The sequence below is a fragment of the Moschus berezovskii genome, chromosome 27, assembly GCF_049115385.1.
Source record: "Moschus berezovskii isolate FMDL1 chromosome 27, NW_MosBer_1.0, whole genome shotgun sequence".
Lineage (NCBI taxonomy): Eukaryota > Metazoa > Chordata > Mammalia > Artiodactyla > Moschidae > Moschus > Moschus berezovskii.
Window position 1 is genome coordinate 1,157,115 of NC_142486.1, and position 15,557 is coordinate 1,172,671.

The following is a 15,557-nucleotide window of genomic DNA, read 5'->3' on the forward strand; positions in this document are numbered from 1 at the left end:
CCCCGCATCCTCCCGGCTCCACCACTCCGCCCTCTCCAGACGGGTGTGCCGCCAGTCGCGGGGCCCGTCGTCTCCCTCAGTCACGGGCACGGAAGTTTCCTCCGTGTCTCCCTCACGACTTGACGGATCACCTGTTCTTGGTGCTGAATGACGTTCCACTGTCTGCGGAGCGCGGTTCCCTCACCACTCGCCTCCTGGAGGCCTCCTCGCTTGCCTCCAGGCGGTGGCAGTTGCAGGCTTTTGTGCGGACATACACGTGTCCTGCTCCTTCGGGTAAATGCTGAGGGGTGTGATGGCTGATCATCCGGTCGCTTTCTAAGAAAACACCAAACTGGCTTCCAGACTGGCTGCGCCATCCCGCGCCCCCAGCAGCCACAGATGGCAGTTCCCGCTGCTCCGCTGCTTGCCAGCATTTGGTGACAGCAGCGAGGGGCCGGTGTCGTTCTCACAGGTTTGGGGACTCTCACTGTAGCCTGGGGAGGTCAGTTTTGACCCCGCTAATCCCGCGATGCCCAGGAGACAGCTCGTGGAGGAGTCCCATCAAGAGCCGGGAGCCAGGGAGAGGGGGGCGCGGGGACCCCACAGACGCTGCAGACACACGCCCTGTGGAGCCGCTCCTGCCCAGACAAGCTGACTGCCCAGGAACATCCCTGCCACCCACGTTCTAAGCAGGCCGCCTCGCCTGGCCATTGGCGCTGTTTCCAACGTGGAGAAGCAGGCTGGGTGGGGGCGCTGGGCTGGTGACCATGCGGGGTCTGGCCCCTTGACGGCGTCAGGTCTGCCCGCAGCCAGGGACAGGGCAGGGCCGCCAGGGACTTGCTCACGGGTAGCAGGAGGCAGAGGGGCCGCCGCCACTGCGGCAGGGGCTGGCACACCCCTCCCTCGGCCTGCCTGCCTGCAAACCCGGAGATTAAATTACACGACTCCCTTACAACCCCAATTAAACACCTAATTGATGGTGTTGCCCTTTATTACCTGACACCAAGAACAAACAAACAGTGCAGAGAGAGCAGCCTGGGACACACAGTGATTAAAGTGACACTGGTTTCCACACAGAGCCTGCCTGGGAGCGGCTGACGAGGGCGGATCTCTGCACCCCCCAGTGGGCTGACCTGGCATCGCCCCTGCCGGGTACGCCCGGGCTCAGGGGCTCGGCTGACGTCCAGGCTCCTGCGGGGGTCCTCTTGGGCTCTGGAGAAGCCATGCTGGAGGCGGTAACCACCGCCCAGCAGCTCTGGGCAGCAGCCAGGGCAGCAGTGCCCACCCTCGGGCCCCGGGGCCCTGCCTGACCCCGTCAGCAAGCATGGTGACCTCCCCACACCTCCAGACCCCTGGCTCGTGGGGCCGTGTCCCTGAGAAGGCGCGCACCCTGCCGGAGATGGAGGGGCGTGACCCTGGCCCCTCGCCCCCCCACCCCCCCCCTCGGCTTCCGGCTCTTCTCTGGGGCTTGGGTCCTGCCTCCAGTAGACGCGCACCTGGAGCTGCAGGCCACTCGCTGTGAGCGTGCTGGGGAGCTACCGGGCAACCGGCTCTCAAGCTGTTCCTGTTTTTCCAGCAGAGGCGACCCCGGGAGAACTGCGAGAATGGGAGGAGAAGCGGGCAGGCTTGGGGCCTGGGGCTGGGGGCGCAGGGAGATGCACGGGCCCCTGACGGAGGAAGGTGGCCTGGACCCACGTTTCCGGACACGGCCCAGCAGCAGAGGGTGGCCAGGGGCGGGGCGGGGGTAGAGGCACGCGTCCCGGGACCCACGCCTGGAGAGGGGCTCCAAGCGCCCAGGGGTGCCCCAGCATGGCCCTTCAGTCCCACAGGCCTGGCGCTCCCCCACCCGTCCAGAGACACGGGAGGCAATGAAGCTGAAAACTCGCCCACCAAACTAATTTTTATCTTTAAAGCAGTGTCAATAAAAACCAAAACCTCAATGGCTTTTTCTTGAACTTGACAAAACATTTCTGAAATTCACTTAGAATAATAAACAAGCTAAGGAAACCTAAATGAAAGGAAAGAAAAGGGAAAAGCCGTGCTCTACACTGGATATGCAAACATACTTTCTGTCGTAGTTACTAAAGATGTGGAACAGAAAAATGAAATAAATGCCCAGCAGCCACAGAATAAAGACAAAGAAAAATAAAGACCCATTATAAACCTACAGGGCAAGGAGCGATTATCTGATGGGCGGCACCAGGGCAGTCTTCTAAAATCAGGAAAAAGATCAATTGAGGCCTTTACCTTAGGCCACATCCCCAAACACATTCCCCGAAGATTAGATCTTTAAATACAAAATACAAGCCCAAAAGTCACAGAATAAAATGGAATTTATCTAATCAGTAAAGAACCTTCTAAGCTTAAACGGAACAGACTGATGAAACTCCAAAATAAGCCAACACTTTCCATACAAAGTCATCATAGAGAAAAACAGGAAGTTAAACTTCTGTACAGACCGGGAAAAGAAGAGACAGAGGAGCCCTGGCTGCGATGAGACCGAGCGGAAGCGGGAGCGGAGACTGCGTCCTTACTGGTGACCCGGCGAGACGCCACTTCTATTTAAAAGTCTTCAGTATGCAGTAAAGTTGACCCGCTGGGTGTACATCTGCAGGGTATGGCCAGGCGCAGGCGCCTGCGGGCCCAGCACTGCATCCCGTGCTGTCTCTGACTTGCCGCCCGGCCCCTCCCGGCACGTGCGCCACAGGGCCTGGCGCCCTGGGGACCTTGAGGCCTCTCCCACACGCGGCTCTGACCCTTTACGGAACCCCGGACAGGTCGTCGGCCGTCTCCACGCTGAGCGGCAGGGCGGCGGCTGCACCAGGGGGTCTGTCCGCTCACCAGTTCAAGGTTGTCTGTGTGGTTATTGACGGCTCTGGTGACCATGAGTTATCCTCACTGGATTCGGGCCACAGGTTCATAAGTTCCAGGTCTGGGAAAGATGAAGGAAGGAAACCCACCGGCTCCTCAGGAAGGCGCTGACCTACAAGCAGGGAACGGCCGCCCAGCAGCCAGGAGACGCACCCGCGCGGGCAGACCGGGGAAGAAGCCACGGCTGCGGAGCTGACCTCCCGTGGTAAGCGCGGCTCGGGGCCAGCCCGGGTGCAGGGGCAGCTTCCTGATGGGTAGCCTCTCACCCCTGAGTGCAGTCTGCCTCCTCCTTTACTGGAAGCCCTCTGGCTCCTTGCTCAGGGCGCGGTCATTTTCAGCCACAGACCTTTTCTGTGCTTTGTTAGAATTACACTCAGGAATTTCATCTTGGGAGAGTGAGCAGGGATGGTTATAATGTCTTAGATTTCAGCTTCCCTAACTGCTCACAGGTGTCATATTCGCATTATACGCACGTATCATGTACAGTGAATTCAGCAAGGTTGCAGGATATAATGGGATTCCCAGATGGCACTCATGGTCAAGAACCTGCCTGCCAATGTAGGAGACGAAAGAAACGTGGGTTTGGGCTCGACCCCTGGGTCGGGAAGATCCCCGGAGGAGGGCATGGCAACCCTCTCCAGTGTTCTCGCCTGGAGAAGCCGTGGACAGAGGAGCCTGGCGGGCTACGGGCCACAGGGTCACAAAGAGCGGGACATGACTGAAGGGACCGAGCTCACACAGGATATGAGAGCAACACGCAAAAGCCAACAGTGAACTCACTGCACTCTTTAAAAACCACCTCTCGGGACGGTGTGTGTGGACAAACAGGCCATCTGCACAGGGGACAGGCTGCGCACGCCCTTCCTTCCCTTCCTGCTCGGCCGGGTCAGACAACAACAGAACAGGACGAGTTCAGACCAAGACGAGCAGAGACGAGGACTACCGACAAGACGGCTCGAGTCAGCGACGCGGGAAGGAGAAGCGACGCGCGGAAGGAGAAGCGCACCACAGGCTCGAGTCAGCGACGCGCGGAAGGAGAAGCGCACCACAGGCAAGGGCGACCGACACCGGGATGCAGGGCTGGTCCAACGCATCAGAAGAAATTTCACAATAACCCACCGCACTGACAGCCTATGGAAGAAAAACCAGATAAGCCTATAAGTGAGGCAGAAAAGCATTTGGAGAAACTCCACACCTAACATGGCAAACGCTCTCGGTGGACTCAGACTAGACGGGAACGAGCAAGGGCATCTGCAAAGAGCCCAGAGCTGACCGCACGTCCCCCGGACCGGAAGGAGGGCCAGTGCCCACGCTGACCACCGCGGCCCGGCACGGTCGTCAAGTCCCAGCCGCGCGGCGTCAGGCCCTGCTCACGGACGACATGGCACAGGCGATGAGAAACAAAATCCTCCCAGAGCTGACTAGCCTCAGCGAGGTCACGGGCTGCAGCCCCACACAGAAATCAGCCATGTCTCCGTGTCGCTGTTTGTCACTAAGTCACGCCCCACTCCTTTTGACCCCGCAGACTACAGTCCGCCAGGCTCCTCTGTCTGTGGGATTTCCCGGGCAAGAACACTGGAGAGGGTTGCCATTTCCTTTTCCATACACAAGCACAGAACAATGGAAACGACAAAGAAAAACACGCACTGAGGGTAACTAAAAATTAACAAAAATGAAAGACACACAAGTCTGTTTCTAACCAAAACAGGTAACTGGTGTGTGTGCCGAAAACCACAAGATGCTAATGAACCAACTCGAAGGCCTCAGTCAGTGGAGAGACACGCTGGTTCTGGACTGGGAACGCTCATCACCGTAACGATACTGATTCTCCTCAAACTCATCTACAGAGTCAATGGATTCCCCGTGTAAAGTTCACCAGGATTTCCGCAGATACAGACACGCTGATCCTGAAGCTAAACAGAAAGGCAACAGAAACAGGGGTGCCAGACGATGTCGAGAAAAGAGCGTGAAGTGGGAGGGATTACGCTGCTGACCTGAAGGCTTGCCGTCCAGCTACCAAGACTCTGCGGGGACACTCGGAGCAGCAAGCGGGAGGGCCGGGGGGAGACAGGACCACGGCATTGGTCAGCTGACAGAGGTGACCGATGGAGGCACAGCACCGTCTAACGCGTGATGCTGGAGTAACTGGACTCTTACGGGAGAAAGTCCCCCAGACAAAAAAAAAGACCCTCAGCCCTAATCTCACATCACAGGAAAAATTAACAAACCGGGTCACAGATTTCAACGCAGAACTAAAAGACTTGAGAGAGAAGACATAAAGCAAAAGCGTCTCGACTTGAGTTTGCCACAGTCCCTAGATCTGACCGCTAAGGAGAACTGATCACTAGAGCACATTCAAGTTACACGTGTCTGCTCTGAGAAAGACTCTGCCAGGAAATGCAACCTCCAGACTCAAGCCAAAGACAAACAATGGACAAAAGCTTGAGCCTCCACCCACCCAAGCGGATACAGGAAGGGCTAGCATGAAACAAATGGTGCTCAACATCTTCATGAGTCAGGGCAACGCCAGTTACAGCACGGTGGGCCTCCACTGCACACAGCTGGGAATGACCGAAGGGCCCCGTGCTGGCGGGACGTGGAGCCACGGAGCCTCTGTGGGGCCAGCCAGGGTGCGGAACCACAGCCTCGAGGGTCACAGTGCACGAACCACGTGACCCACGTGTTCACCCGAAGAAACGCAAGAACGCTCACAGGAACTGGCCCAGTGACTTCCCGCCTTTGCTTTCCAGCTTTGGTCACGGTTTGGGCGTGTCTGACCCACCCTCTCTGGGCTCGGGTTCCACATCAACTCCACCCGAAGCCACCACAGTGCTTTTCCGATTCACCCAAGTGCTGCTCGGGCACTGGAAGACCCCAGCAGGCCTCCCCCCAGCCTGCTGCCAGGCTGGGAGGTGAAGGATACCAGTGACAAGGACAGCGCAGTCCTGCTGGGGCGGGACGGGGAGCATGGGGAAGGGCTGAGGCGGAGGGGCCCAACTCTGGCCTCCGCTTCCCACTTCCCTGCGGTCTTCCTGCCTGTTCAGACGCAGCCCCTCCAGCTGACAACAACCAGCCGGCAAAGTGCAGGCAAGGCTCATCTCGCTGCAGGCTCCCCAAAGGCTCTAGGAGCTCAGAGGTCAGCTCCTGTCCAGCACGGCTCTCTGACCCAGGTTACACCCACCTCTACAACTCAGGCAGCCAGACCAGTGGCCACAGGTAGCCCCTAGTCCATTACCTCGTGCTGGGCACCAAGCCACATGGAGCCTCAGCGTCCTCATGGGTGACCCGCAGCTGCCCAGACCCTGGGCTCAGCACTGTGACGTCCCAGCCAGTGCTAATCCAGGCCGGCGGCTCTGGCCAGGGGCCCCCAGTGCCTCCCCCCACCCCCGGCAGCCCTGTCCTCCCCCTGCAGGGCGGCCGCCCACTGAAGTGGGAAAGAGGGTGAGCCTCGGTCTGCAGAGAGAGGCACGAGACAGGGCAGACGGCACGGCTGCTGCGAGCCGGCCTGTGGCTGCCTCCCCGTGGTGGCCTCTTCCCTGGGCAGAGCGAGCGGGGCTCCAGGGAGGGGCCCAGGCCCAGCCCTCTCCAGGGACCCCGTGGGATCGGTGGCATAGTCAGGCAGGGACAAGTCTGATCACCTCCTGTGCATCGCTCTGACAAGATTAGGTATTTTAATATTAATGCATTACCTAATTAAGCCCCAATTAGTAATCTCTCTGGCCCAGGCTGGGTGGGTGGGGAGAAATGGGAGGAGCTGAGCCAGCTCAGGTGGGGGCAGGGAGACGGGGTTCAGGCTCCCGCCAACCAAGGGCCGTGCTCCTGGCAGGGGCTGTCCTAAGGCCAAGGTCTAGGAACAGCTGGCTACAGGCTCCCCCACCTGTCATGGAGTGGTCACCCGTGGCTGGGCGGCTGCCCCGCACTGTCCCTCCTGGCCCCCAGGGCGGCTCCTGGCTCGAGGGAGCCGGGGCACCTCCATGGCTGGGCCGCCCCTATCCTGGCCGCTAGGTGTCACCGTGGAGACCACGCCTGCCTACAAGACCCTCAGGGCATCTGCGGGCTGAGCGCCAAGGCCACGCCGTGTACACAGCAGACGAGCCCATCCGGGGTACGGGGCTGGCCCGCAGGCCACGGGGAAGGCAGGGAGGGCCCTTCTGTCCATGACGAGACTCTGAAGGTTAGGGTGTCCATGTGCTGAGATTTCTACAGTTGGAGGGAGGTCACAGGTCAGAGCCCAGCTGCCTGGCCCCGCTGCCAGAGTCCTGGGCACTGAGGCAGACGCGGACAGCCCGGGAGGGCATTTGCTGAGCTGTGACTATGCTGACCATGCGAAGCCTGGCCAGACAGAAACACAGCAACAGAGGCCAGGCGCTAACAGCTCCGCGCACAGGCCGGGCACCCATTCAGCTACTCAGTGGCCCCGCCGTCTGTCCGCTGGGAGCTTAGGAGCCACCACCGAGGCGCCGGGCATTGTCACGGCTCCGGGGGACCTGAAGCAGCGCCCGCGGTCCCAGCGCCAGAGTTGCCGCTGAGAAGGGACATCTTGTGATCCCTGGCCTTTGACCCACTTTTCCAGCGTGTGGGGGGCTTTCTGCCACCACGGGCTCTGCCCAGCAGCCCCACCCATAAAGGCACCCGCTCCGTGCTGTGAAGGGCCCCCAGACAGCGCGCGTGTGGCCTGTCCTCCTGGCCTCCGCGGGGCGGCTGGGACTGAGACGGTGGACCTCACGGCTGCCGGCGCCTCGCCTCGCCGTCTGCGTCTCTGCTTTTCAGATTAAGTTTCTCAGTTCTGTCTTAACAATCCACTCTTCAGATCATCATTTAACTCTTAGATTCTTAACTTCCAGAAGTTGGCTGTTTTCCGTTTTGGAACACTCTGAGGTCTCCCGTCCGAACGCTGCGCTCAGAGTGCCCCCCCCGCCGGTCTCTGGGGACACGCTTGCCCGTCTCCATCCCTCTGACGGCCGGTGTCCTCCAGGCACACTTTCCCACTTCCTGGCTCTGCACCCCCACACGTCAGCCAACCCTGTCACAGCCAGCACTGGGCTCTGCCAGCCGGTCAGCTCAGCTCCAGGGCCGCTGAGCGGTAACCGAGTGCCTTCATGTTTCCTCGGGTCCGTCAGGCTCCAGCGGGTGAAAGGCGTGGGGTGAGGCCCCTGGGATTCTGACCCAGCAGGTCTGAGATGGGCCTGGGGACCTCCACGCATGCCTGGGGCAGCGGTCTGATCCGAGTCTGCTGGGAGAGAGGCTGCAGCCCGCAGACGGAGCTGGGTGAAGGCTGGGGTTGGCGGGCCTCTTGGCTACACCTCGGGCAAGCACCCTTCCTGCTCCTGAGCTTGGCGGTCATGCCCCCTCCCCCAGCACCACTTGCTGCCAATTCCCAGCCTTTGGGGAGGGTCGTGGCATCACTCAGCCTGGTTCCGGCCACGACCACAGCTGCCTGGAGCCATTCTTCCTAAGTCACTCACCATTAAACCACCCCCCCACCGGCTGTCCCGACAGAAGTCTGCCGTGGTCCTGCTCTCCGTGGGGCCTCAGGGACAACGGCAGAGCAGGGGCCGCGGTTCCACCGGCCGTCAGCCTGGACGCCCACAGTGCCCTTGGGCGCGTGCTGGGTGCCCCAGGAGGCTCCGAGCAGCTGTGTCCCCACAGCTGAGCATGTGGCCCGCCGGTCGGAGGAGTGACAGACTTGAGGAGTAAACGGTCTGTCGCGTCAGATGGTGTGAATCCTTGTGCAGAATGAAGAGCCACCTTGAGGCACCCGAGTCTGCATTTCCAGCTCCTGAACTCGTCAAGGACACAGGCGACTCATGAAGCGGGGCTGGAGGAGCTCGGGGAGAGATCAAGAGTGCGGGCCTGGAGACCACGCTCGGCCGCCCGCCTGCTGAGGACCCCGTGGGAGGCCTCGCCTGGCTCTCGGGGCCGGGAAGCCCCCCACCCCGGGCCGCAGGGAATCCCTCACGGTGGTCTTGGTGGCTGAGCGGCAGTTTGGCCCCAGAATCAGCTGGGCGGCACCTGGGCAGCCAACGCCAGCCTCCTGAAGACAGGACAGGAGAGGCGGGGGCAGGAAAGGGCGTGCGCCTCACATGACACCCAGGGTCACCGTCCGCCAGCCCCACGCCCGGCCGCAGGAACACAGCTGGAAGATGAGTACGCCCTGGGGAGCCAGGGCTTTGTGGGGGCCGGCAGATCCACACTTCAGGGTCCCCGCTGAACCTGGCGGCACACAGACTCCCGCCTCACAGAGGACCCTGGGCTGACAGGCGTGGGACCAGGACTGCCCGGGACGCCCTGGGGACAGGGAGCAGGCGGAGCGGGGTCCCGCAGGATGGCCGGACTCGCTCCAGTCACAGCCGCGGCTGACCGAGGCCTCTGGGCCCGCGGGCTGGTGCTGGGCCTGCCTCCCGCATCCACGGCCTCACGGGACAGTGACCGCTGACCAGGTGTCTCGAGAAAGGCTGGCTGCAGGCCGAGGTCAACAGTGGGAGCTCACGGGCTGGAGGGGCTGTGTCCACGACCCCGGGGACAGGGCGACGGCAGCGCCTGGCTCCAGACGTGAGGATGCCTGTGCTCCCTCTCCAAGCCTGACACGGCAGACACGGCGGAGGAAGCGGAAAGGGCTTCCCAGGGGAGAAGCTGCTTGGAAACGCAGGCGGCAAATGTCAGGAAAACAGCAGCCGTGTCCTCCCGACACGGACGCCCTGCAGACATCGCGGGGGTGGGGTTGAGCAGAGCCAGCAGCAGACACGGGAGCGGGGGCCGCACTCCGGGGGGGCCGGGGAGTGCCCCCCACCAGCCGTTTGAGTCCTAGGGCAGGCAGCAGTGCCTGGCAGCTTCTGACAAAGGAGAGAGGCTGCAGGCGTCCCCCCAGCCCCCAGGCTCCCCCTGGGGCCGGACTGGATGACCCCTGGGAGGTACCCTCTGATGGCAGAGAGAGGCTGCAGGTGCCCCCCAGCCCCCAGGCTCCCCCTGGGGCCGGACTGGGTGACCCTTGGGAAAATGGAGCCCCCAGACGGTGCCCTCCCTGCGAAGCGGTGACAGACCTGCTGTCTGCCCGAGGGCCAGCCTTGGGGACCTCGGCATGCAGTAGGCAGGCTCACGCTCACTGTGCTGCCTGGACACAGAGATAAGCTGTGAGGTCAGAGACTGCGGCCCAGAGTTAGAGCTCCAGGGCTGGTGAGACCCTTGTGGTGGAAGAGGCAGCTCCAACCCCCCTGCCTGTCAGAGGGCCTGCAGAGGGCTCATTGCATCCGGAAACATACTTAGACTGTGAGAGATGGCCCCTGCTTCCTGGAGCACTGGTGTCCGTGTGATTAATGGACTCACATGAGCTAATAAATGGTATTAACTTGTTCCCGGGTTGGAGAGATGCCACCTCGGGTCCTTGCCACGCTCACTCTGCAGGCCGGGGCCCCCACCCCCCGGAGGCCCGTGGCCCAGCTCCTGCGTGGGCTGGATGGAGGGACAGATGGAAGGACGGGGGCCTACCTGCCACCTCCCGGGACGAGGGCAGCCCTGCGGTGGCCTCCAGGTGAGCAGGGACGGGGCCGCCGGCCTCCAGGGCGCGGACGAGCTCCCGCAGCCGCGCACACTCCTCCTGCAGCTGCTGCTGGTCCTCGCGGAGCCGCTGCCGCGCCGCGCCGGCCGGGTTCAGGCTCAGGTGCAACACCTTGGTCTTGCTCTGGTCATAGTCGCCCTGTGGGAGGGCCACGGGCGCACAGTCAGCACGAGTGCGGCCCGGCCCGCGGGGTGCCTGCCCCCCACCTCTGGGGCATCAGCAGGAGGCAGTGCGCGAGCCCCCCGCTCTGATCCGCATCCCACCAAGCAGCAGCGTCCAGTGCGTGCTTTCAGACACTATCCGCGAACGCCTGGGTCCTCGCCAGCCTCGCAGCGACCCTCCTGTGCCAGGCTTTCACACTGGGATGCGGCCTTTAAGATTTAAACGCTTGAGAAAGCCGTGACACTGAAGTGGATCCCCGAACGCCTCCCTGCCACGGTTCCTGTTACTGACACATGACGCTAGCCGAGGGGACAGGTGCAGGCAGAGCTGGAGCAGCGGGTCAATGAACGTCCACGCCGGACGTCTGGGCGTCCCTGCAGGCGTGCTGGCTGGGTGCACTCGCCCAGGTCGTGCACTGAATGAGGCTGGGCCAGCCCGGCCCCAGCTTCCCGCCACGAGCACCGGGGAGCCCCTACCCCGCCAGGCTCGCCCCCACGCCCGCGAGGCTCGCCCCCACCCCTGCCAGGCTCGCCCCCACGCCCGCGAGGCTCGACCCCCACCCCCGCGAGGCTTAATCCCCACCCCCGCGAGGCTCACCCCCACCCCCGCGAGGCTCAGTCCCCACCCCCGTGAGGCTGGCCCCCACCCCCGTCAGGCTCACCCCCCAGCCCCGTCAGGCTCGCCCCCACCCCCGTCAGGCTCAGTCCCCACCCCCGTCAGGCTCATTGGCACCAGGTTAGGTCACCGGACAGTCACCCCACCCCCCGGCACTAGCGGGGAGTGGACAGACCACTGCTGAATAAACCCCACTCTCAGTTCTGTTCCTGCCGTCTGGTCCAGGAGTCCCCAGGAGGGAAGCTCGGCTCTGAGGCTCTGGAAGCCAAAGCAAGAGCTGTCACTCCCTGGGCACCCCCCACGAGCGGGAGCCCCGCAGGGCAGGCACTAAGGGAAGGCCTGGGCCTTGGCAAGGGGGCCCGAGGGTCACTCCCCCAGGCGCAGGAAGAGAGACTCGCTGTGTCCCTGGTCGAGGGGCCGTGGGCCTGCCAGCCAGGTCCCCCCACCTCCCAGTGAGGGCCGCTGGGCCAGCTGAGTGGTTATCTTCTTCCACTCCAACACCGAGACGCCCTCTTAGAAAACCGGACCTCTGCCTGGGACCTCTGCCCATAGCGCCCTCCTCCAGGGGCAGCAGTGGGAACAGCACCTTTACTCAGGCAAGGACACTGGAAAGCTTTGGGACACCCGGGAGGTGGGGCAGGGGGGTGACACGGCCATGCTGCAGAGCAGCCGCCCCAGGGCGGGAGCGAAGCTGCATTTACACCAGCCCTCCAAGTCACCAGAGGCTTGTGTGGCCACTGCCAGCCAGCTGTTAACTGTGGCCCTAAAATGGAGGGGGGCGTGTGGAGACGCTGCCAGCCCTTTTCTGCCCCAGGCAGGAGTGGGGCGGGGGGAGAGCCAGCAGAGGGCGGGGTGAGGGCCGGCTCCCCGCAGGTTTCTGAAAAGCTTGTAAGAGCCTCAAAGGACAAAGAGACAGGGTGTAACTTCGGTGAGTCACCTACTGTCAGGCTGGAAGGGATCATTTCATCCGATTCTCACAGCCTGGGAGACACAGCCAGGCAGGCGGAGCCCGACCGCCCCGCGAGTCCCACGGGAGCCAGGTCAGGGGGTGCAGGGCGAGGACGAGCACAGCCACGGTCTACAAAGGGCCACGTTCGCACAGACATGCCAGGCGGTGCTGGTTGCACCGTCTGTCTCCGTGGGTCAGCCGACAGGGAAGGCAGGAAGGAGGGCAGGAAGCACCTTGCAGACGGTGAAGCTCTGCACAGGCAGCACAGAGTGACTTCGGGCTCGGCTCCGACTGTGAAGCGATACGAGGTCCTGGGTGGCCCCCGGGAAGCACAGGTGAGCAGCGGGTGGGGGAGCGGCTCACCTGACGGCAGGCCAGGGCAGGCCAGCGCCTCCCGGCGGGACCACTTGCCAGGAAGAGGTGCTGGACATGTGGATACCCACACACAGGAGCATCGACCTGAATCCTCACCTCACACTGCATGCAAGTGGCCTCAAAGTGGACAAAAACCTAAGTGTGACAGCCAACACCGGCGAGAAACACAGGCTCTGTGTTTGGCCTTAGATTCTTCCACATGACGCCAAAAACATGGAACAAAATAAAAATGTACACAAACCGGACTTCTTCAAAACGGAACACTTCTGTGCTTCACAGCACCACGAAGGAAGCAAAAAGACACCCAGAGCAGGAGAAAGCACTGGAAAATCACTTCTCTGGTGAGAGACTCGTGTCCAGAACACACGAAAAGCTTTTGCAACTCGGCAACAAGAGAAACAAAGCAAAACAAAACAAACTCATGTGAAAACGGGCGAGGCATCTGAACCCACCCTTCTCCGAGGAAGATATACAAACAGCCAACAAGCACGCAAAAAGACGCTGGATGCCAGCATCATTAGTGATCAGGGAAACGGGAACCAGAACCAGACGGAAAGATCACCGCACCCACCCGGCAGCTGGAACGGCAAAGGCAGTCTCTGTGAGGACAGAGAAACCGAGCCCTGATGCCGCTGGGGCAGAAAATGGTGCTTCCTCCGTGGAAAACAGTTCCTCAAACAACCAGACACAGAGTGACCACGTGATCGGGGCTTCCCAGGGGGCTCCGTGGTAAAGGATCCACCTGCCAATGCAGGAGACGTGGGTTTGACCCCTGGGTCGGGAAGATCCCCTGGAGGAGGAAATGGCAATGCTCTCCAGTGTCCTTGCCTGGGTAATCCCGTGGACAGAGCCTGGCGGGCTGCAGACTGTGGGGCCGCAGAGTCGGACACAACTGAACGAGCAAACCACCACCGCCGTCTACACCCAGGGACACGCCTGAGAGGAGTAAGAACACACGTCCACAGAGAAAGCTGTGCACCAGTGTTCACAGCAGCGCCATCCACGCGTCCACCCACCACGGAGCATGACGCAGCCAAGAAAGGAACGCAGTGCTGACAGCTGCTGCGACGTGGACGATCCTTGAAAACACGGCCCGGGACTTCCCCAGGGGTTCAGTGGTTAAGGCGCCACGCTCCCCATGCAGGGGGCGCCAGTTCGACCCCCGGTCGGGGAACTAAGATCTCACATGCCCCGGGGCGGCAGAAGGGGAAAAAGAAAACACCGCTCAGTGGGTGAAGCCAGTCACAGAAGACCACACACAGGACACATGACCTGTCTGCGCAAGGACAGCTCCAGGCGCAGAGGGCGGAGCAGCGGCTGCTGGAGGCTGAGGGGGCGGGGCGCGCAGGGCGACGGCAAAGGGCGTGCGGGGTTCCCTCCCGAGCCCATACAAACGTTCACAATCTGTGCTGATGGCTGCTCGCTACCTGTGAAGCTGTGAAACCCACCGAACGGCACGCTTCACATGGGCGAGCTCTGTGATATGTAAATTGTATCTCAATAAAGCTGTTTCTAAGAAAGAGACGAAAGAAGAAAGGGAAAACAGACAGCAGGACGCGTGCGGACGCTCCATCTGCCCTGAGAGCCTGCTCGGCATCAGCTCCTTCTCCACATGCCCGCCCAGCCTGCAGGCAGCATGAACAGGGGCCCGGGGCGGGGGGCGCTGGGCCCCGGGATGCACGTGCTGGGCCGGCCCGGCCTGTGGGCGGCGTGAACGGGGCGGGGGCCTGGGATAGGGGTTGGGGGACGCAGGTCTGCAGCGGGGCTGACCCTGGCTGGCACAGCCCAGGACCTCAGGCGTGGACACAGCCTTGCCTGCGGGTCTCCTTGTATCTGCATGACCCATGGCCCCCATGACCCAGGAGGTCAGGGCAGAGGTCTCGAGCACCGCCGCTGACCAAGGCTGTCCCGGCTTCCTCTCAACCACCTCCTGGTCACAGGCCCCCACGCAGCCAGAACTCCACCCTGAACGGCACACTGTCCAGACACCGGTCCTCAGGGCAGGTCTCCGCATCTAGCTTGATAGGGGGCAGGCCAGCCCACCCAACTCAGGCCCATGCTGCCTGCATTCAGTTGGACTTTCAGGGGGCTTCCCGAGGTACCTCCAGGGGGCTGGGCACTCCAGACAAGTCTGTGATAGCAACTCGGGGCTGGGGTCGGCCACAGGCCCTGTCGCCCGCAACCTCCCATAGGGCACTCAGCAGTCAAGGAAAGTCACTCTGCTTGGAGGAGGGGGCTGTGGCAGCTGCTTCTGAGGAGTCTGACCCGCCCGGGGACGGAGGAGCACCACAGACCACGGGGCCACTGTTCCCAGGTGCCGGAAGGACTGGCCCGAGGTCCCGCTGGACTGCACACAAGCTGCTACCGAGTCAGCCTCCCTCAGAGGCCCGACGAAGCTGCCATGGGTCAGAGGCCCACAGGACTGGGTGGCCAGGCCGAGGGGAACGGTGTCAGGGTTCAGTGGACCCGGGCTCCGCTCTGCACCCGCTCCGGGAGCAAGGAGGCCCTCCCCTCCCTCCCTCCTTGCACATGGGTTCCACAGTACCCGGGAGAGGAGGTGCCCCCAGCCAGCCAAGGGCAGGGGTGCCGCCCTTCCCCCCAGGCATGCATGGTCGGGGGCACAGGGGCCCCGTGGGATTATGACACTGTGAAAGGCATCGGGGCCTGGTGGGACTGTGAGGGGCACTGGGGTCCTCGTGACACTGTGAGGGGCACTGGGATCCTCGTGACACTGTGAGGGGCATCGGAGGCCAGCACCACTAAAGCAGATGGGAGGGCGTGAACAAATCTGCTGATATCTGCGGCTAGATGACAGCTCTGAGGAAGAAAAGGGAGAAACGGCTGTAATCTTCTGCTAAAAATTTGTTGCCTTGTTTGATTCACAGCTGAGGAAACTGTTGAGATGCCAACGGGAATCTCAAAAGGAAAAGTTCTGAGCCTCTCTTTGATGTGTGGGTGCAATTACCGGCAAACAAAAACCTCCCCCTAGCCAGAAAGCGGAGGCCCGTTCCTGTCCGTGACCGCAGGTGGGCACAGGGCAGGCTACAGAGG

General features: G+C 62.1%; 1 protein-coding gene across 4 annotated transcripts in view; it reads right to left on the reverse strand.

Moving 5' to 3' along the window:
• The window catches only part of MAD1L1 (mitotic arrest deficient 1 like 1), a 233,454-nt gene that overhangs the window by 35,050 nt on the left and 182,847 nt on the right, over positions 1-15,557 (reverse strand). For all 4 annotated transcript variants that reach the window (XM_088833067.1, XM_055410437.2, XM_055410436.2 and 1 more), the window contains one exon: positions 10,336-10,543. In XM_088833067.1, the coding sequence (XP_088689193.1) occupies positions 10,336-10,543 (208 nt within the window). The remainder of the gene's footprint in view (positions 1-10,335; positions 10,544-15,557) is intronic.